General features: G+C 37.4%; 1 protein-coding gene and 3 non-coding genes across 4 annotated transcripts in view; 1 reads left to right on the top strand and 3 right to left on the bottom strand.

Annotated features, from left to right (window-relative positions):
* The first annotated feature begins 720 nt into the window (after positions 1-720).
* Positions 721-23,485, top strand: part of LOC144963249 (uncharacterized) — a 73,647-nt gene continuing 50,882 nt past the window's right edge. Inside the window, exon 1 of the mRNA XM_078897111.1 lies at positions 721-1,280. Coding sequence (XP_078753237.1) covers positions 1,277-1,280 — 4 coding nt within the window. The 5' untranslated portion in view covers positions 721-1,276. The remainder of the gene's footprint in view (positions 1,281-23,485) is intronic.
* Trnae-uuc (transfer RNA glutamic acid (anticodon UUC)) lies at positions 6,599-6,670 on the bottom strand. The gene has a single exon. It is a non-coding gene; the product is annotated as a tRNA-Glu (tRNA).
* On the bottom strand, positions 7,032-7,103 carry Trnae-uuc (transfer RNA glutamic acid (anticodon UUC)). The gene has a single exon. It is a non-coding gene; the product is annotated as a tRNA-Glu (tRNA).
* On the bottom strand, positions 8,475-8,546 carry Trnae-uuc (transfer RNA glutamic acid (anticodon UUC)). The gene has a single exon. It is a non-coding gene; the product is annotated as a tRNA-Glu (tRNA).

The following is a 23,485-nucleotide window of genomic DNA, read 5'->3' as shown; positions in this document are numbered from 1 at the left end:
GCTTCTTAGCCAAGCGCATACTATCTATTTTCAAGAATTACTACGTCCTCAAAAAAACTAGAGCTTTTATCTAGCGCAATATCCACTAAGTGTGCTCAAAGCGCTTTACAAAGGGTCCTTGACCAACAGCAACACGTAACATGTGGAATGTTTTTTCGGACATAGACATGTTAACGGCCTGGTACTTATTTTACACCTGAGTACGGTGAGAGAATATGAGTAAAGAGTCTTTTCCAAGGACTCAACAATGCGCCGAGCGAGGCTTGAACCCAGTACCTTCCGATCCGAAAGCGACTGTCGTACCACTAGACCACATAGCCGCACAAGTTTTATTCTCTGTTGTCTTCTGGAACTTTCCTACTCACTTCATTTCTTGTTATTATATATTCAATAACTACTCTGTACTAGGAAAGCATCATTTGATATTAATGGCCGCCGTAGCATGTCTACGTGACTGCGGTGGCTGTCATGTCTCATTATAACAATATCTCATTATTACACCACGAAGACGACGCCCACACAAATCCTAGGGAAAGAACGGGGTTGCTCGTACGTACTCACGCTGATCCCATTGCATTCCCATCGCTCATGCTTGGGACGTTTTGCGCAACGCTGAGTTTCTCTCCCCGCCCCGCGTGCAAACAAGGGAGACCACCGCCATCGGCAGATAAGACGCTGGAACTAGCAGCGGTGAATGACTAAAAGAAGTTAGTACTGTAGTTAGTGTATATAGAAAAAGCAAAACAAAACAAAAAGATAATAGAAAAGAAAAGGAGCGCGTGCGTATCTATTTATTTAGTAGTAGTAGCACTGTGTGCGTGCGTTACGCTGTTTGTTTTTTCCAAAACCAACGCGTTACCAATCTCGTCCGATTCCAGCATTGAATTAATTAATAAAGAAAGTTATAAAAAGGTCACAAATTATAAAGGCCTTTCTTTTCTTAGGGCAGTTGATAGGTCTTATAGTTGAAGAAACAATTTAAGAAGTTGTATAGTTCAATTTTATAAGTTCAAAATTGACAGTTAACTGTGCGGAATTAAAACTCCTGTCAATGTTTTAACAAATTCGAAAAAGTTCAGAATCAGCTTTATGTAAACTTATTGTCTACCTTAAATCATTTGGGGGTAATCAAAAATCAACTTTGTTTGACAACCTCTGATATAAAACGTTCACTTCTCTTGTGAGAATTAGATTGTAAACTCCAAAGGAACTATTTGATAACTATTGCGTTGTGGCTGTTTGAACAGACAAAGAAACAGGAACATACAGATTTAAAATGGGTAAGTAAAAAATACAAGAAAAAGCGTGGCTGTAATGAATGTCTGTTTTTGTCGTCGTCGCCGTCTTCTTCTTCTTCTTCTTCTTCTTCTTCTTCTTCTTCTTCTTCTTCTTCTTCTTCTTCTTCTTCTTCTTCTTCTTCTTCTTCTATTCTTCTTCTTCTTCTTCTTCTTCTTCTTCTTCTTCTTCTTACTCATCCTCCTCCTCCTCCTCCTCCTCCTCCTCCTCCTCCTCCTCCTCCTCCTCCCTCCTCCTCCTCTTCTCTTCTTCTTCTTCTTCTTCTTCTTCTTCTTCTTCTTCTTCTTCTTCTTCTTCTTCTTCTTCTTCTTCTTCTTCTTCTTCTTCTTCTTCTTCTTCTTCTTCCATCTTCCTTCTCAGATGCGCTCAGATCGGCCAGGAATTGTTGACGACGTATTGCTGTCATTATTTCTCTCACTTTTCCATAATTTTCGAGAAGACTATCCCAGTATTCAAACCTTGATACTGCTTTGCAATAGAAACTAAGATAACCACGCATCTCGGACAGTCCTCATAATGTAAGAAAATGCAAGGGATTGGTAAACATAGCAAACTGCACATTTTTTCATATACGATGGTATGTGTCGAAGTTAAATGCTTTTTTGAGCATGAACAAAGTTGTTTACAGTTCAATTTTGTTTTGATAAACAGTCCATAGTTTGTTGTATAATGTATTAAAAAACCGTTAGATGTAGTGCGGGGCGGTCCTTGGCAAGCTTAAGGACCACGGTCCTACGGTCCTTGGGAAATGAAGACCGCAAGGACCGGTCCGGTCCTTTTCGACATTGAACATTCCTGAGAGACTGTTTGAAATTCGAACCGGTTTGACCTTTGAGAGCGTGGGATCGTTCATTCTTGAACCGTTAAAGACCGCTACACGATGAAAACCGTGGTCTACAGGAGTAAAACACACGGAGTAGTCACACTCATTTCAAATTGTAACCTAATTAGAGAAGAGGGGTGATGCCTTCTTTATTTGCTCACCGTACTTCATTGTTACTTCGATAATTTAATAAAATTTGAAATTTATCCCCATTAACGGAGATAATGGCATCGCCCAAGGCGTTGATCGAGTTGTTCGTGGCGTTGATACACACACGCAACTCCTACCCCCCCCCCTCCCCCGCCCCCCCCCCCCCCCACACACACATTAGAGGGCAGCGAGCATTGAAGAGTAAGAGAGAGACGTGAAGTTATAATAAGAGGGGGTGGATGAGGTAATAAGAGGGGTCGATGGTGACTTTTCGCCAGATCTAACAAACTCAGCTACCCATTCATTGCTGAGTAGACAGGGATTCAGAAAAAACTCGACTGCACCCGGGATCGATCTCTGGCCCTTTGCGTATAAAGAGAGTGCTCTATCAACTGAGCTATCGGGGTCCCCAAATATTCTATTGGACTTTTTAAAAATTCAGACGTTATAACTGGGTTTTTTGGAAGGAAGAAACTAATGAAACTCATATTATTTGATTAGTAAAAACACCAAACGAAATTTTAATATTATTGTATTATTTTAAATGACAACACTGCGATAGAAAGGAGTGGTGACAAGAGATGGACAAAAGAAAACAAAAAATCGGATTTGCTACTTGCTAGGTTCGACACACACACACACACACACACACACACACAAACACACACATCTTTAGTAGTCACATACATTTCAAACAATAACCCATTAGAGAAGAGGGGTCATGCCTTCACCATAGATCATTGTCATTGCGATCATTATGGTGTAGTAAATTTTGAAATTTACCCCGTATAATGGAATCGTCCAAGGCGTGCGCCTCCTGTTCCCCCCATCTCACACACGAAAGGGCGGTTTGCGGAGTGGAGGTTGGTGGTCGTCTGCCTGTATGGTCGTCTGTGTCGTTTAGTGTATGGCAAAGGGGGGTGGGTGCGATTAATTAAGTGGGATGGGTGGTAATTGGTGGAAGATAGGCAACCGAAGGCAACAAATCGCTGGGGAAGTAGTAGGCTATGGCGCGAGACCGACGGTGATCAGACCGGTCTTCAGCGCGGCACTAGTTGAAAGGTGATAAGAAGTGAGGACCGCCGCCGGTCTTCACTATGGGACCGATCCCCAGTTCACAGCTAAAAGACCGTAGGACCGGTCCAATAGGACCGGTCCTCAGCGCGGCACTAGTTAGATGTTATCACTATTCCGTTTTACTTTTCACAAAACAAGATACAAACCCAGGCAGTTCATTTGATCAACTTGTTTCTTATCACAGAAAGATCTAAATCATCTGTCTTCTGAGATTTTATGATTCGTCAGTTTGATATAATAATATTATAAATTCCACATTTACGTCCTCTATTTCCTATTTTATAATAAGTTACCATAAAAATTCTCTTGGATAACATACGTTCTTTGTGTTGTCATTTTTGTAAACTGTATTTATCACGGGAGGTTGAATAGTTTGCTTATGGGCAGAATAGGATTCAATAGTCTGATGACACGTCCGCCCAACAGACGGCTCCTTTGTTCTAAACAAATAAAATTGGTATTTTTTATTCTTCATGCTGGCTAGAACTTTTTCACATGTCATTCGATCAGAATCTATAAAATTCAAAACATGACCAGATTTATGACGTTTTTCTTCTCTGGATACACTTTTATGCTCGTCGGAGAAGTATTTCACAGGGGCGGTGATGGAGATAATGGCGTCCGCCATTGTTCCGATAGTTCAAAACCAGTACTATACGTCATTACGAGGGAAGTGACGTCACGACTGTTGAACCCTATTGTGTGTGTGGGAGGGGGGGGGGGGATAATGAATTATGAGTATTATTTTTCCGTACCTGTTTACAATAACACATGTTCTCCTCTGTTTTGGCAGAAAACTGTTACATCAAATATCAATCAAATTGGACAATCCCATCCTTGTCAAATATGAAATATTCTCAAACCATGGACTCTTTTAAAGTCTCATGTCTGAGACGTTACTGCCGTTGTTTTAAAAAACACAGTATATGCAATGTTTTCTTTAATAAAATAGTCGAACTAGTCGGGTGTTATTTCACTGGACAGACATCTGAAACGGATGTTCATTTTATAATGTACACGATAACGTTATAATGAAGATGTATTGTAAGCCGTAGGTCAAAAATTTCTAGAATCTTCGACAACGAGGTGAAGATCGCGCCGTTGCTTTGATCATACGTCGATGTTATTACAATTATTATTACAATTATATGAAAAATGGCCTCACGGAAACTGGGATCCAACACTCATTCATTACAGTCGCCATCACATATGACATCAAATAACTTACAATTCCCGCCATACATTATCTCTCTAAATACCGTTCCCTGGGGAAAAAAACACATATTTAAAAATTTGGCCAGAAAACTCGTCCCTCAAAGATCAATCGATATAAATGACCCTCATCTTGGCAAAGACTCCCAAACCCGGGACTTCGGCGAAGTCCCGGGTTTGGGAGTCTTTGCCAAGATGAGGGTCATTTATATCGATTGATATTTGAAGGACGAGTTTTCTGGCCAAATTTTTTAAAAGTGTTTTTTTCCAGAGTACCAGTATAATTAGGAGCATTTTGATTAAATTGACAACCTTTAATTTAAGAAGAGTAAAGTAAAAATGAGGTTGTAATTTCATCAGATCTTATAATTATCCCAAGTCGCTATTCAATATTCATAATTTTATGAAAGACGTGAAAGAAATTGTCCCCAACCGGAAGTGGAGCACAGTTCACCGAGTATGAGTATCCCCTTTTCATCATTTCAGCCCTTCAAAAATCCATCGATTTAAATCTTGGCTTTTTAAAAAATCTCAAACCTGGGAATTCGCGAAGATTTCCTTATGGGGCGGTTTAGTTCTAATTATTAGGAAAATGCTTCCAAAAATTGATTTTGAGATTTTGATGAAAAACAAAATTTTATTATCTTAGAAATAATATTATTATTATTGAAGTCCAACTTTTTAAAATAGACAATAAAGGTATGAAAAACATAATTGAAAATCTTACAGGTAGTAAGAAAAGTGTGAAAAACGGAAAGCTGTTTTGGTATTTTCTCAATAAAGACTCTAACGTCCCAGGGTTTTGCCAAGATGATGGTCATTTAAATCTAATTGATGATAATTTAAAGGACGAGTTTTCTGGGCACATTTTTAAATATGGGTTTATTCTCCAGAAGTACGGCACTTTTATGGTTAAAATGGCTCCCCAAGTTGAAAGTCACGGCTTCACGTTAAATGCAGTTTTAGGATTCTGACTCCCTCTGTTATAATACCGTATTTAGGTGTTTGGTCACATTAATGGAATGTCGCCATTTAACCCTCTCCTTACCACCTATTGGAAAATCGCCACATTTGTTACGATGCAACCGTCACTTTTCTCATCCAGATTTCATTTCTTTTTTCTATAGCTATAAAAACTTGACATTCTGTAATAGATTTCATATATATTATGTATAGAATATGCTTGTTGCTTTTCTGTTTGAGTAAGAAATGTCTGTCTTTGTGTTGGGTGGGTGTGAAGTTTTGGGGAAAATTCTGAAAATGGCTGGTAAGGACAGGGTTAAGGGGCGGTGTGGCTCTTTTCTAATATATTGGGCGGTTTTAATCATTTTAATATGTAGTCATTGTAGATTAACCCTCTCCTTACCACCCACAGGAAAAACGTCACATCCGTTACGATGCAACCGACAATTTTCTCATTCTGATTTCTCTTGTACATCACAGAATTCAAAGAAATGCTTTGATTACAGCTATTATTACTAAACACTGTGTTGTTGAGCTCATTTCTTACTTTTTTGTTTGAGTAAGAAAAGTTAATCTTGCGTTGGGTGGGAGTGAATTTTCGGGGCAAAATAAAAAAAAATAGCTGGTAAGGAGAGAGTTAAGAAAACAAAATTTTTGGTGAAAAATATAAATTATCTGTGATGACTGGTCTTACAACTGTTATATATCCCCCCCCCCCCCTTCCCCCTTTCAGCTTTGCGGAAATTCATTTGTAACACATAAATCCAGTTACCTTCCTCCAATTATTCCAGCCTGTCTGTATCCTCTTCTTAACCTCCATCTCATTGCCCCCCATCTCCTTCTACAGTTGTTCCAAAGTATTTGAATTGGTATGTCTCTGGCACATCCTCTTCTCCCATCTTTATTAGTGGTCCAGTTCACTTTTGACCGAAGCGCAAAAAAAAAAAAAAATGCCAAATTTAATTACAGCTAATATACGATAAGCAAACCATTCTATCAAATATCTTGACACTTAACATTACAGAATATAAAAAATTGAGAATTTAAAAAAAAAAGATTAAAAAGAAAAAAAAAAAGTTCCCACACCGGGAATCGAACCCGGGCCGCCTGGGTGAAAGCCAGGAATCCTAACCACTAGACCATATGGGAGAACTGGATAGGAGCGTTTAAATGTCTATATGAAATAATGTTACCAACTATAATATTTCAAATGAATTCATACGATAATATGATTAACCTCGAAATCGATTTAATGCTGTGGTGACACTAGGCAAAATCTCATTCTCGTGGTTAGATTGAAGTTTGATATTTCATTGCGCTGCTAGAGGGTGTGGATGAGGGTGGAGGTGTGGGAGAGAGAGAGAGAGAGAGAGAGAGAGAGAGAGAGAGAGAGAGAGAGAGAGAGAGAGAGAGAGAGGGGGGGGGGCTTGGATACAATGCCGGCGTTATCAAGAGAAAACAAAAATAAAAAGAATAAAATAAAGACCGCGGTAACAAAAAAAAAAAGAAGTTCCCACACCGGGAATCGAACCCGGGCCGCCTGGGTGAAAGCCAGGAATCCTAACCACTAGACCATATGGGAGAACTGGCTAAAGGCGTCCATAAATGTTTATGACATATTAATCTTGTTATTGTTACAATCGTGTGTAGTTGCTGTTGACTGTTTATTGAATAAACAGGAAATCAATACAGCTGTGGATCTTTCTGTAAATCTGTTGATTATTGCGGTCAGGTCCAATAAAGATATAAGATTCGTGTTGGTAGGGGATGGGTAGGGGGTGGGGGTAGGGTGGGATGGAGTGGAGGTGAGGGGGAGGGGTGGCGTGGTGTTGAATATTAATTATATTTTGGAATTAATGCTATGTGTATAGGTAAAATACCCACAACATCCTCCAGTCACTTTTAACATTCCATAAAACAAAACTGTATGTTGCCTTTAACTCATCACTAAAACAAAAATGCTTTAATACAGCACAATATCAACTAAAGCGCCAACAGCAACACAACATGTAGGACGGGACATGACGCCTGTTAGGTGATATTACATATTTTTTTTTCCGACAGAGACAACGCTGTTAACGGCCAGGTACTCATTTTACACCTGAGTATGGTGAGGCAATGTGAGTAAAGAGCCTTTTTATATGTGCTCCGGGGGGGGGGGGGGGGGTGGGATACTCTGAGGTATTAATAAAATGCGTTTACGTCAAATTTTCACCTGTACTGCATGCCAGATCATTCGTGCCTACACACGAAACTAACGTTGATTTATAGATAGAATGCGCTTGGCCAAGGAGTTCACAACATTGCCATCCGGAAGTATAACGGACCAACACACAAACTCTGTGTAACCATGAACTTCTATAGTCTGTTTAATACAGTTTAGTGAGAACAACTCACAAACGCGGATGGCAAAAACAATAACAAAGGCCTGAGTGACGTCATCTGCATACTATCTCCAGTGAGAATTACTCATAAAACGCGGATGGCAAAAACAATAACAAAGACTCGATTGACGTCAACTTCATTCTATCTATAGCCTGACAATGAAATCCAAAAGGACTGGCAGTTTGACGTCATTATTTGGTTTTTGCACCGCCTAGAGTGTTGTCGTTAGTAGAGCTCATGGAAACAAGTTATTTCATTGGTTGAACTATTGAATACAACTCACGATTTGTTTTCTTTTGTGGCAAAAGACTGGCATTTTGACGTCAAATTTTCGTCAGCGTCAGGCCATAACCTTACGAAGCCCACGGTTCGCCGGGAAGATTTTAAATTCTCTTTTGTCTTCTGGCACTTTTCAACTCACTTCATTCTTTATTGTTATCAACATAAGTGCCTGCTCCACCTACTTTTCTGATGAGATTGAAAAGAAAAGAAAATCGTTCCGCCAATTATCATGAACATGATTTTTTTTAATAGTGCAAATTAAAGAGAAAAAAAAAAAGAAAAAAAATTCCCACACCGGGAATCGAACCCGGGCCGCCTGGGTGAAAGCCAGGAATCCTAACCACTAGACCATATGGGATACACGGTACTCTAGATATGGTTCTATTTATATAAATAGTATTTATCATGTCATAGTATTGTATATTAATCTCCTACCAGCTGTTGAGGTCAGTCATGTTATCTTCCCATGCTAGACTTTATCTTTTATCGATTTGTCTGTTATTCGTTATGACTCAATCACACAACACTGCCGTACTTTGCTAAAAACCCATATTTGAAGATTTGGCCAGAAAACTCGTCCTTCAAATATCGATCGATTTAAATGACCCTCGTCTTGGCAAAAACTCTCAAACCTGGGACTTCGCGAAGTCCCAGGTTTGAGAGTTTTCGCCAAGATGAGGGTCATGTAAATCGATCGAGATTTGAAGGAAGAGTTTTCTGGCCAAATTTTCAAATATGGGTTTTTTCAGAGTACGGCAGAACCGACTTTGCCGCCGATAGCGTCACGATGTCAAAAATAAAAATAGATAGGGTTTATTGATGCTATGCGTTTAGCTAAAACACTCATAATAACTGCCAGCCAGATATAACATACCAACAAACAAAAAACAACGTGTAACTTGAAACGTATAGACAGTGTGCGACAGTGGCAAAATAATTCACAACATTGCCATCCGGAAATATAACGGACTAACACACACAACTTTGTATAACCTTAAACCTTTATAGTCGGTTAATACAGTTTAGTGAGAATTACTCCTAAACATGGATGGGAAAAAACAATAACAAAGACCTGAGTGACGTCAACTTCGTTCTATCTGGGGTCTGTTTAATACAATTTAATAAGAACGACCCATAAAAATGGCTGGCTGAAAACAATAACAAAGAGCTGAATGACGTCAATTTCGTTCTATCTATAAGATAAGATAGGATGAACTCTATTGATCCAGAACAGAAAATTGCTTTGTGTTTCATGTGGCTCAAGGTAAAAGATAAAGCTATTTAGCAGGGTAGATAATGATACACTACAGTCCGCTTTAACAGGCGGCTTGGGTCTAATTATCAGGAAAATCCTTGAATAAATTGATTTTGATTCTAGTATTTTGGTGGAAAACGATATTTTATTATCTAGAAATAATATTATTGAAGTTCAACCTCTTAAAATAGACAAAAAAATCACGAAAAACACAATCGAAAAGGGTAGTAAGAAAAATGTGAAAAACGGAAAGCTGTTTTGCTATTTTCTGAATATGTCATTTTTCTAAGGGTATGGGATTCTGTGTCAAACGTTTCTCAGAATCTATTCAATGAAATTGTCTGAAAATTTCTAGAGTTAGCACAGATATATTGTATTATGTCACCGTAGAGAGATTTTTTTTTGGATAAGATATGTGTATTTTGAATTATAATCCAAAATAAAAATTTTTAACATTAATTTTGTCATAACACTTTGATTCTCAACTTTGTATGTAATGTTCTAATAAAAATTCCATAGGCTAAAGCTGTAAAATCTCTCTCTCTCTCTCTCTCTCTCTCTCTCTCTCTCTCTCTCTCTCTCTCTCTCTCTCTCTCTCTCTCTCTCTCTCTCTCTCTCTATGGTGAAACAAAATGCTACAATGTTGAAAAGAGGGAAGGATATGAAGCTTATTTCTTCATTAGATTTTGTGGAACGTTTGCCACAAGATTGTCATTTGGATGATGCCAGACCCCCAAATTAGGTCGCAAAACGGTTATCAAGTCAGATAATTTATATTTTCACCAAAAATGTTGGGTTTTTTTTTAACCTATAATGACGATAAGAATGATTAAAAACGTTCAATATAGGTAATTAAATATTTTTAAAGAAAACATCCAAACCGCCCCTTAAGATTAACTGCGTTAAGATAAACTCTCGCTTTAAATAAACTCTAAGGCTGGTCCCGATTTTTATGCTCTAAATGGTGAATGATTCTATCGCTTTGCTTAGAAGGTCCGAAATAGATCAGTTGGTAGAGCACTCTCTTCACACGCAAAGGAACCTGGATCAATCTCAAGTGAAGTCGAGTTTTATTTTTTTCCGACCCCCTGTCCACCCTTCAGTCATTGGGTAGCTGTGTCATTTAGATCTGGCGGAAAGCACTATTCTGATAGATGCAATCCTATCCAAAGGCAAGCAAAAAATTGCCAGTGTCAGTTTAACGTAATAGAATATATTAGAATTTTGTGTTAATAGATATCTTTTCTTTCAATCGTGAAAGACTATAAAATTAATCTTGAATAGAAAATCACGGGTATTGAAAAACTACAGATTACAGTTGTGAATTATAAATCCGGGTGCCGACGGCAAGGAAAAACCGCCAATGTCTGTTGCCCTTCCTGCTATCAGATATTATCCGGCAGTTTCTCTGGGATATGACCCCCTCCCCTAAGTTGGCAAGAAAAAAATTAAAATCCTGAGAAAGCTAAGAAATATAAACTTCAAAGATGCCTAGATATAGATACTGCCATATTCGAAAAACAAAAACTAAAAAAAAAAAAAAAAAACAAATTCGTATTTCAAATTTTGGCCTGAAAAGTCAGCTTGCAAATATCGATTGATTAAAATGATCGTCGTTGTCAAAAACAACCCTAAAAATAAAACAAAAAAAACTTCTCAATCCTAGGACTTTAGCAAAATCCCAGGTTTGAGAGTTTTGGACAAGATGTGGGTCATTCATTTACTCAACTTTAGCCACTGGGCTCTTCATTGAAGTGGGTACGTCATCAAAAACCTTTGCTCATCAAGCTATTCTCTCATGGTCTCTCTTGCAGTTCCATATACATCAGTTCGTTCTATTAATGAACGTATCTATCTGCCTACTGACGCCTACTATCCATCTATCCATCGACTCTATCAATGTCTCACCTAGCAGTTCCATATCCCTCAGTTTGTTCTATTAATGAACGTCTCCAGCTGTCTACTGACGCCTACTATCCATCTATCCTGTGACTCATAAGGTCTCACCTTACAGTTCCATATCCCTCAGTTTGTTCTATTAATGAACGTCTCCAGCTGTCTACTGACGCCTACTATCCATCTATCCTGTGACTCATAAGGTCTCACCTTACAGTCCATATCCCTCATTTGTTCTATTATTGAACGTATCCATCTGCCTATTGACGCCTACTATCCATCTATCCTTTGACTCATAAGGTCTCACTTTACAGTTCCATATCCCTCAGTTTGTTCTATTATTGAACGTATCCATCTGCCTACTGACGACTACTATCCATCTATCCTTTGACTCATAAGGTCTCACTTTACATTTCCATATCCCTCAGTTTGTTCTATTATTGAACGTATCCATCTGCCTACTGACGCCTACTATCCATCTATCCTTTGACTCATAAGGTCTCACCTTACAGTTCCATATCCCTCAGTTTGTTCTATTATTGATGTATCCATCTTCCTACTGACGCCTACTATCCATCTATCCTTTGACTCATAAGTCTCACCTTACAGTTCCATATCCCTCAATTTGTTCTATTATCGAACGTCTCCAGCTGTCTACTGACGCCTACTATCCATCTATCCTTTGACTCATAAGGTCTCACCTTACAGTTCCATATCCCTCAGTTTGTTCTATTAATGAACGTCTCCAGCTGTCTAATGACGCCTACTATCCATCTATCCTTTGACTCATAAGGTCTCACCTTACAGTTCCATATCCCTCAGTTTGTTCTATTAATGAACGTCTCCAGCTGTCTACTGACGCCTACTATCCATCTATCCTTTGACTCATAAGTCTCACCTTACAGTTCCATATCCCTCAATTTGTTCTATTATCGAACGTATCCAGTTATCTATTGACGTCTACTATCCATCTATCCTTTCACTCATATAGAGTTGGCTCGCTCGTCTCTGATCATTCTTCTTGCATATTTCATAAAATGTCAGTACTCACCCGCCATGTTAATGTCCCTAGAGTTCTGGATTCTCGCCAAGGTTGGTGGTAACAGTTATCATGAATATGCAATGGAACAAGTCATTGACGAGCCTTTGTCCTTGAATCTTGACCAGCCTTGAATCTTGACCAGTGTCAGTTACATCATCCAAAAATGTCGGTTCAATGGTCATCCCCACAAACTAGACTCTCTTGCATGTATTGTTTAGTTTTAAAAATAATAATAATATATCTTTATTGTCCCCAAAAAAGTGGCAATTTGTCATTTTGTTACACATTTATAACAATACAATATTGACATAGACACACTCACACAAGATGCATACTAGTAACATAGTAGTTATCGTAAAAAAAAAAAAATAAAAAAAAACCGGCATTAACAACAACACCATCATCATCATCATCATCATCGTCATCATCATCATCATCATCATCATCATCATCATCATCATCATCATCATCATCATCATCATCACCATCTTCATCATCATCATCATCATCATCATCACAACAACCTTCCTAATACTTTCGTTACAATCCATCACTTTCACCATTCCCCTATAACACCATTCACCATCTTCATCATACTCCATATTATATTATTCCTGTAACAAGCTATGAGAGAGAAAGCCTGTGGTCCTCCTCTCTCTCTCTCTCTCTCTCTCTCTCTCTCTCTCTCTCTCTCTCTCTCTCTCACACACACACACACTCCTTTCTCTCTCTCTCTCTCTCTTTTCTTACTCTCTCTCCTTCCTCTCTCTCTCTCTCTCTCTCTCTCTCTCTCTCTCTCTCTCTCTGTAATAAATAACTGGAACCCAATGTGATCGTTCTCTTTTGGGTCTCTCTCAAGAAAAAAAATAGATTAGGCCTACTTCCAAATTCTTAAATACGTGTTTTTCCAGAGTACGACAGTTAGCTGGTTAAAAAAAAAGAAATTCAGCGTTAATATTAAATTAATTTGATGGCACTCTTGGAAATGAAATTAAATGGTTTTCATTAATTTTCGTACGTTAAAATGGCACTGCCCTGGTGGTAAAATTGATGATTCCTGAAACCATTATGATGAGATGTCATGAGAAATAAAATGCATAAAAGTCCATGCCAAAACGTCTATTTCATTTTGGAGATAAAACCTTTACATCATCTCCCCGGACAGGGTGTTTCTTTTTTAAGAAACCCGACAAAACCTGACGAAACCCGACAAAGTTATAGGAGGTAGGCAACAGTGGGGAGCGAACCAGGGACTCAGGGAAGTGCACACCAGTGGGGAGTGAACCTAGGACTATGGGAGGAGGAGGGTGTTTCTATTTTACGAAACCCGACGAAATCAAAGTTAACAAAGACATATAATGTGGACGTTTCGGTTTTCCTCTTTGTCAACAAAACACGATGAATGAAAAAACGAGAAAGACGAATGAGAATTGAGATAATGGCTTTGTTAAGGTAAATCCATTCTGTTATTTCGTTCTTCGAGATTCAGACACCAATATTTGTTATTTTCTGGCGGGGCAAAGTCGAGTTCTTGGATAATGCTCTTTACTCTGTTGTTGATTTGCTTTTTGGGGCAGCGTGGCTCAGCGGTACGGTCGTTGCTTCGTACCCGAAAAATACCGAGTTCAATCACTCGCCGCTGCACTGTGTGCCCATGAGCAAGTCACCTAGCCATAGCTCAATTTTCGGCGCTGCACTGCGGCTAATGCCTGGGCTATTCCAGTCTTCCCTTGGAATAGACCCTTGAGAAAAAATTCCCCTATGGGATGAATGAAGGGGATTTTAATATTTTTATTTTCATTTTTTCATTTGTTTGTTTGGGGTTTTTTTTTTAGTTTTTGTTTTTGATTTTGTGTGGGTTTTTTTTTTTTTTTTGGGGGGGGGGGAGTTGTGATTTTTAAAAAAATAGTTTTACGGCGCCTGCGTAACTTTTAGGCCTTGCTGGCTACTCTAATGATGTCATCGCACTCAAGCGTGAAATGTATTCCTGGCCTGAGAAAGACATCAAAAACAAAATGTAATAACAGTTTCCAGGGCGCTATAATTTCTCGTCCTACAAATATCAAGTGTTGCTGATTGTTTGGGACCCTTTGTAAAACGATTTGAGCAAATTTAGTGGATATTGTTCTATATAAAAGCCCAATAGTTTTAATGATCGGAAAATAAAATCCTAACAAAATCAATGCATATTTTATATTCATGACTTTAATCAATATAATATGCTACCCGAGGTTATAAGATAATGGAACAGAAATGTTTCTCGACTCTTCGCATTTTCCTTATGTCAATTAAACCATCTAACATTTATGAAAGCTGGTACAAATGGATTGTGTTTTGATCAAGAAAAAGAAGAAAAAACAACACTCCAGCCGAATCCATTTTGCAGCTCCAGTACTTAGGATAAACCTATTGGATAAACGCAACATTTGTCTGGTGTGGGATGGTGTTAGGTTATGGCTGTGTATCACAATCCAATCCAATCCAATCCACACTGTTGTAGTTTCAATACTGAAAGGTACACACAACATTTGTCTGGTGTGGGATGGTGTTAGGTTATGGCTCTGTATCACAATCCAATCCAATCCATATTGTTACAGCTTCAATACTGAAGGTACAAACAACATGTGTGTGGTGTGTTATGGTGTTAGGCTATGGCTCTGTAATATAATAATCCAATCCAATCCAATCCATAATTTTACAGCTTCAATACTGAAAGGTACACACAACAAGATTTGTCTGGTGTGGGATGGTGTTAGGATATGGCTGTGTATCACACATAATTGTGTCCTATTGTCACAGAAATATTTTCTAACAAATAAAGAAAAATACATTAAAATATTGTGTGCATTATTTTATTTATTTTTAATGGAAATCCGAAATATCAAAAAATTTTATGTCTTCTGCTTTTGCTGTTAATTTTGAAAAGTTAAATTTCTGTATTTTCGTCTTGGTACACTTCAAGTGCTTAAACTTTATTTCTATCGCCAAGTTGTATCTTTGAATGTGAAGTCAAGAATCATGAGGCCGATAAAGCCTACATATATTCTTGTTTCTATTTCTTGAAACAATTGCTTTCCACCAATTGGATAGGACACTAGACAATTGCAAAATACTTTCAGCAATATCTAAAATTCCCAGCTACGCAATCCCGGTAGGAAAAGACTGAAGACAATGGACATAAAACAAGGCTAAAGATCCGCGAGTGTTCTACAAACAAAACCAATTGAGATTTCCTGCCACGTCACGGAATAAATTAATTGTCCTGCCAAAACATTTAACAGTTGATTGGATGTCAATTCTCTTATCGTTCAGTTTTCTTTCTTTTATCGTGCCCATTGACATTTTAGTCTCTCCAGCCTCACACGATCTTTGCTGATTTACATATGACAGCCAATCCAAACATTTCTACCTTAATCTGAAAAAAAAAAGATCTTTAAAAAAATTTAGACTAAAACACTCACTCACTCATCATCATCATCATCATCATCATCATCATCATCATCATCATCATCATCATTATTATTATTATTATTATTATTATTATTATTATTATTATTATTATTATCATCATCATCATGATTATCATTGTTATTAGTATCGTTATCATTATCGTTATCATTATCATGATCAACATCATTATTTTGATTGTTGTGGTGAGGATATTGTTACTCATAGAAATGTTCTATAATCCACCGTAGTTCCAATTTTAAAAACAAGACTAACCTTTATCTTGGATAAAGTCAATTTTTCCCTTATCTAACAACAGTTGTCAAGTTAGTGTTTTTCCTCCATAAACCAATTATTTGATTCAACAGTTCTTATTTCGTGACAATGACGGGTCCACGGAGTTCTTGTCTTCTACATTTTATAACCTGTTACATACTATGCACACACACACACACACACACACACACACACACATATATATATATATATATATATATATATATATAATTATACACACATATATATATTATTATATATATATATATATATATATATATATATATATATATATATTATATATATATATAAATATATACACAGCTTTGTGTTGTTGTGGTATGACACTCTCCGTCGTACCGGTAGGTCGCTGGTTCAAGTCTGGTTCTGAGTGGCACATGGTTGAGTCTTTGGTGAAAAACAATGCTCCTCACTAGCATTATCTCACCGTATCCAGGTGTAAAATTAATATCTGACTATTAACAACGTTATCTGCGGCCAATGTAATATCGCCTTGCAGGTGTCATGTCTCTTCCTACATGTTAAGTGTTGCTGTTGGATATGGAACCGTTGTTAAGCGATTTGATAACGTTTAATGAGCTTTTATAGCTTTATATTGAGCTTTATATAGCGCAATATTCACTAAATGTGCTCAAAGCGCTTTACAAGGGGTCCCTGGTCAACAGCAACATTTAACATGTAGGACGGGACATGTCGCCGTTCTAAATGTTGAATGTTGTTGTTGACCATGGACCACTTGTAAAGCGGTTTGCGCACATTTAGTGGCTATTGCGCTATATAAAGCTCAATTTTAAATTTTTTAAAAACACAAAAAAACACGATTTTTTTCCAATTCCAAGTACGCACGTCTGCTTAAGTAAATTTTCCGTGAGAATAAATTAATAATCATAATAAAGGAAAAGTCTAAAATGATAATTTGTGATATTTTGCGACATTTTGTTGCATTTATCTTCAACATTAAACAAATTTACGTGATAAATGAGTGAAACAAACATTGAATTTCAACACGAAAATAAACGGGGATTCCCTAATGAGATAATGGAACTGTTTTAACAAGTTGAAGATAAAATCAAATTCGCCATGATGCAAGCTCAGCAAGAATTGCAAGTACAGACCATTCTTCGTAATTGGATTCAGTAGTCTGATGTCACGCCCCCCGGCAACGGCGGCCATCTTGGTTCTAAACAAAGAAAATCATTACTTTTTATTCTTCAAGCTGGCTAGAACTTTTCATATGCCTTGTGACCAGAATGTGTAAAAGTCAAAACAAGATCAAATGTATGGTCTTTTTCCTCTGGATACGCTTGTATGCTCGCCGGAGAAATAGTTCATACGGGCGTTCGCCATTGTTCCGATAGTTTAGAGCCAGTGTTGCTAAGTTACCATGCGTCATTAGGAAGGAAGTGACGTTACGACTATTGAATCATATTGGTAAAAAAAAAAATAGTGGAAAAAAAGAACATTTTTTTTTGTAACAGGCTACCAAAGATTAGCTGCGATCACAGAGTGCAAGCACCAATTTTGACACACTCTGACTCTGAAAAAAACAAAAACACATATTTATAATTTTGGCCAGAAAAACCATTCATTCAAATATCGATCGATAAAAATGACTCTCGTCTTGTCCAAAACTCTCAAACCTGGGACTTCCGCGGATTCCGCCGAAGTCTCAGGTTTGAGAGTTTAGGACAAGACGAGTGTCATTTTAATCGAGCGATATTTGAATGACGAGTTTTCTGGCCAAATTTTTGTAGAAGCGGGTGATTTTTGGTGGGTTTTTTTTTCTTCACGCAAGGAAATTCAGTGTCGTTCTGTGTCTTTATCGAATGAGTGGGTACCCGTGACGGTAATGGAATGAGATCTGCCTCGGATAACTGGCTGAGTGGAATCGAATTTTATCTGGACTGGGGGAAACCATTATCTGTTTAGCTTTTTAAAAAAACTTTTTGGACTTTGGATGGAGTCATTTTTTTTTTTTACTGTGTTCTTTTTAATTGTTAAAAGGATGAGGCGGGGATGAGAAGAGGAGGATAGGGCGGTGGGAGGTGAGAAGGAGGAAGAAGAAGAGGAGGAAAAGGAGGAGGAGGGAGATGAGGAGGAGGAGGAGGTAACGGTAATGGTAACACGTCTGACCGGTAATCAGAAGGTCTGAGATTCGATCCCCAGTCGAGTAAGACTGATTTCATTGGATTTTATTTTCTCCTTATATTATTCTTTCTTGCTTTGTCTGGCACCTATCATACACACTTGTTCAGTTCTTTATCTTGAAATATATTGCATGTTGAGAATTATTTCAATTGATTGATATTTGAAGTAAATTATTCTGGCTAAAAAGAGAATATTGTGTTTTATTAGAGTAAAGATGTACTTTGGGCGACGTGCACTTATTTGCAGGTCTGATAACGCAATTCCTTATGGGTTCATCATTGTTGTAATGGAAATCTCAAAAAAAAAGTACGCAAAATATTGTCCATTACAACAATGTTGAATTAAACCCATAAAGGCATTCGGATGTCAGACCTGCATATATGTACACGTCAACTTTGAATGATGGAATAGACATTGCATAAGGGGAAAGTTAAATATCATTAGATGATAAGATAAATGTCAGAATTCGTTTTGTCATTGATCATTTTGTTTTACATACAGTTACAAAAATAGAACCAGTTATCGTACTGGAACATCTAAAACTTTGTTTACACAGAAGCCGATGGCATGTGGTGTACAAAGGGTGTAGATATTCAGATGTGTTACGAAATCATTCTTCGCAATAAAAATAGACCTGTGTGTGTTATCATCTCAGAACACCTTACACTTTGTTTACACAATAGGTGTCTTCTGGCAATCCAGAGCTGTTGATGTGTTACGAAATTGAGAATAAATTATTGATCTCAATGGAATGAAATTATCATTACAATATAATTTATGCTAATTCATCATTTGATACTTGTAGTAGTATAAATTCGTCTCCTTACCACCTATTGGAAAATCGTCACATTTGTTACGATTCAACCGTCACTTTTCTCATCTAGATTTCATTTCTTTTTGCTATAGCAATAAAAACTTGACATCCTGTAATAGAGCCCGCCATATTGTCGAACAATATTATGTTGCTTTTCTTTTTGAGTAAGAAATATCTGTTTTTGTGATGGGTGGATTTGAAGTGTTGGGAAAAATTCTGAAAATGGCTGGTAAGAAGAGAGTTAAGAAGTACGAACTTATGTACATTTAGGTCATAAGGCGTTTACTAAAGTTTATCAGGTACTGAAGTCATTCTCTCTTATTTGGGACACATCGTTATGATAGATCAGAAGAATCGCTTCACAAGGAAATTGGGCCGAGTTCGAGTTGGATAGGGCGCTAGTCTATCTCAAAGTACTTTTCGCCAGATCTTAAAGACTCAGCTACCCATTTACTTTACTGGGTAGACAGGAGGGATCAGGGGAAAAAATCTCGACTGCACCCGCGATCGATCTTGACCCTTTTGTCTGTGAAGCGAGTGCTCTACCAACTGAGCTATCGAGGCCCCTCCCAAACGATTAATCAGTGGTTAATTGGGTCAGACAATGACGTCAGAATGCTGCCGTATTCTGGGAAAAAAACACGTTTTTAAAAAAAATTTGGCCAGAAAACTCGTCCTTCAAATATCCATCGATGGAAATAACTCTTATTTATTTTTTTTTTTTTAAACCTTCTAAAAACATAGGAATAAGGAAATTCCAGGTTTAAGATGGGTATTTATGTTGGAAAGATGAGGGTCATTTCAAATCAATAGATATCTGAAGGATGAGTTTTCTGGCCAAAATTTTAATATTAAAACGAGTTTTTCCAGAATACCTACAACTGTGTATAATTAATTGTTTTATTTACCAATTCAACGAACATAGAAACTGATTGATGAAATTCTGAACAATAATAGATGGTATCCAGGTAGTTTGATACGTATTTGTCCTAGGATGGACTTTAGACCAGTCATGTGATCGTCTGAAGTATCTCTCAGAATAGATCAATAGCTGTACCCTGAACAAGAAACACCTCTTATATATTTCGATTCGATATTTGAAATATTCAAATTAATATCGATTGTTTGATTAAGATGACTCTCGACTTATCAAAAAGTTTTCAAACTGAAGCTTCAAAAAATATTTTTTGACAAGTTGAGTGTTTATTTATATCAATGGATATACAGCGAATTAAAAACTTTCTGGCTAGCATGGACAACAATTTTTTTAAAAGACGTTTTATGAAGTTACTCTACTATATTCTGACCGGGTCGGTAGTGAGAGAGCAATCAATCACATTCTAAATTCATTTTAATAAGTCATCAATTTGCAACAGTTTCCTGTCATAATGAAATGACAGCCCCTGCGTTAAGTAGTCTGTTAGGATTGGATTACTGGAGGTATAATTAATCGTCTATTAAAGAAAGGAAGACCAGAATGAAAGTGGTAGAAACATATGTTATAAGTACCCTTTTATACGGTTTTTAACGCTTGACAAAGAATGTACGAGGAGGTTAGAGGCATTTGAGAAGTGCGTGTATAGAAGAATGTTGAGGCTATCATGGACAGACATGTATACGAATGAGGAAGTGTTGGAGAAGGTGAGAAAAGGAAGAATAGTGATCGATACCATCAGAAAGAGGCAGTTACGGTTTCTTAGACATGTGTGGAGAAGAGACGGAATAGAAAAGTTGGTAACATCTGGGATGTTCGAAGGAAAGAGAGATAGTGGAAGACAAAGAATGACATATCTAAATAACCTTACAATGGCTAAATGTGATTTTAAAAGTAATACAGATTTCATGCGCACCGCAGAGGATCGTGATTCCTGGGGACAGCTGACCGGCAACTCAAGACTCGAGAGCACAAGCCACGATGGATGATGAAAAAAGGAACGTTTGGAAGAACCAAATAAATAAAATTCTCTTTATCTATCCCATAGGGGAAATTTGTCTTCAGGGTCTATTACAAGGGAACACTGGAATAATCTAGTTGTCAGCAGCAGTGCAGCGCCGGAGATTGAGATATGGTGCAGTGACTTGCTCAAGGCCACACAGTGCAGCGGCGAGTGATCGAACTCGGTACTTTTTGGGTACGAAGCAAGGACCATACTGCCCAGCCACGCTGCAACAAAAAGCAAATCAACAACATAGTAAAGAGGGTATTCGAACTCGATACATTTTGAGTACGAAGTTAAGACCGTACCACTGAGCCACGCTGCCCCTTAACATATAGACATGAGGCTTGTCAGACCATGTTCCATTTTTCTCCGACTGATATATCTTTGTATAGGGCCAGGTACTCATTTACACCCGGGTATCGTGAGACAATGTGGGTAAAGATCATTTACCAAGGATTCAATATGCGTCGTTGAGACCGAGACTCTGACCTTGTAAAATATTTAGCATTGGTTTGATAGTATTCCCATGACAGCAATGAAACTATAGCAATACAGGTTATCAGATCTGAAAAAGGTAAGCGTCGCAATGACTCAGTATCTAATTTCGAGTCCGATTTTAATGTGTTTTAGAGAAAGTAAATATAAGTATTGAAGTGTAAGCTTCAATTCATTAGACAAAGGCAGATACTGTGGAATTGTCGGGTTTTTCCCTTTATCAACAAAACACGATTAACAAAACACTAAGAATGAATGAGATATTGTGTGAAGGGAGTAGTCTCTTTGACTCAATACATTTTGTTGAAAAGGAAAGTTTAGCTCCTTAGAACCCATATTCAGGACTCTTATTCACCTTAATTAACTGCGCCATTCACACATCTATCATTCGTATTTAGTGTTTCATTCATCGTGTTTTGTTGATAAAGGGGAAACACGAAACATCTACAGTATCTGCCTTCGTATAATAAATTGACCAGATCTGTAAACAAGTACACTTCGCAATTACTCAATACCTAATTTCGCAGAGCTGCCAACTTGAAATTTCAAAAATTCATATTTTCCAAGGGAAGAAAAAGAAAAAAATCACTTTAACAGCTTAAAAATAAACAATTTGCTCTCAGAATGGTCCAAAAATGCTCCAAAGTCCTGATTATGGGTTCTAAGAAGCTAAACTTTCCTTTCCAACAAAATGTATTGAGTCAAAGAGACATAATACGCAGTTCTGTAGCTGGAGCCAAAAATCCGCATTTCTTCGAATTTTTCGTAATACTAGGCAGGTCTGATTTCGAGTCCGAGTTTTGTGTGTTTTAGGGATTTATTTTTTGTATTTCATTTATTATTGTACATGGTATAAACAATTCGTTGCAGCCAATTGAAGAGTTTTTACAAGACTTGTGTTTCGTCTTGTTTACAAGGGAAGGAAGGAGTTGATGAGATGAACTGATTAGATACTCAGCGAAGCAGGTTGAAAATAGAAAACCCACATCCATATCCATTCTACTCTTTTATCGTACTCTAGAACAAAACAAAAAAAAAAGGCACGCATTGAAATTTTGGCCATAAAACTCGTCCTTCGGAAATCGATATAATATAATATTAAAATGACTCTCATTTAATTTTGTCAAACATTTTTTCAAAGCTGGAAATGTTTGGTTTTTTTTAGTCTTCAAGGAAATTTCTGACTTTTGATCGTTTTAAATAAAAATGAGAGTTATATTAGTCGATCGTTTTGTTTTTTTTTTCGTTTTTTTTTTTTTTTTTTTTTTTTTTTTTTTTTTTTTTTTTTTTTTTTTTTGTTTGTTTGTTTGTTTTGTTTTTGTTTTGTTTTTTTGTAGGTTTTTTTTTGTTGGAAGGACGACTTTTCTGGCCAAAATCTTATATCCATCTTGTTTGTTGTTTTTTTAAGTGAAGATAGCATGATCAATCATGAACTTAATATAAAAGCGTAGATCCATTTGAATCTCAGACTGTGATAATAAGTAACCTTTATCGCCACCGTGCGTGACCTTCAGTGTCAAGCTACCGGCCGTGGCCTTCACTCTGAATTAGATTGCAAATGTTTTGTTATTTCTATGATACGTATTTTATTCATGTGAAATTTGTTTTGTTATGGGGGACGGTGGGGAGGGTGGGGGAGGGCGGCGAAGTGGTCGGTTGGTTAAAGCATTGCACTGTAAACCTGAAGGTACCGAGTTCGAGACATGTTTCAGGCGCTTCCGTTATTTCCTTGGGCAGGATTATTAACGCTCAATTTGCTCATCTTGGGCTTGAACTTTAAAAAAAAAAATTGAGTTTTTATATCCAGCAGTATTCACTTAACGTGCTCAAAGCGCTTTACAAGGGGTCCCTGACCAACAGCAACACGTAACATGTAGAACGAGCCATGACGTCTGTTAGTGGATAAAACAACTTTTTTTCCGACATAGTCAACGCTGTTAACGGCAAGGTACTCATTTTACAC

Source organism: Berghia stephanieae, chromosome 1, assembly GCF_034508935.2.
Source record: "Berghia stephanieae isolate SIO BIC M18660-M18661 chromosome 1, UCSD_Bste_1.3, whole genome shotgun sequence".
In the NCBI taxonomy this organism is placed as follows: Eukaryota; Metazoa; Mollusca; class Gastropoda; order Nudibranchia; family Aeolidiidae; genus Berghia; species Berghia stephanieae.
Note: the sequence above shows the minus strand (reverse complement) of the source record. Positions and strands in the feature narration are given on the sequence as shown.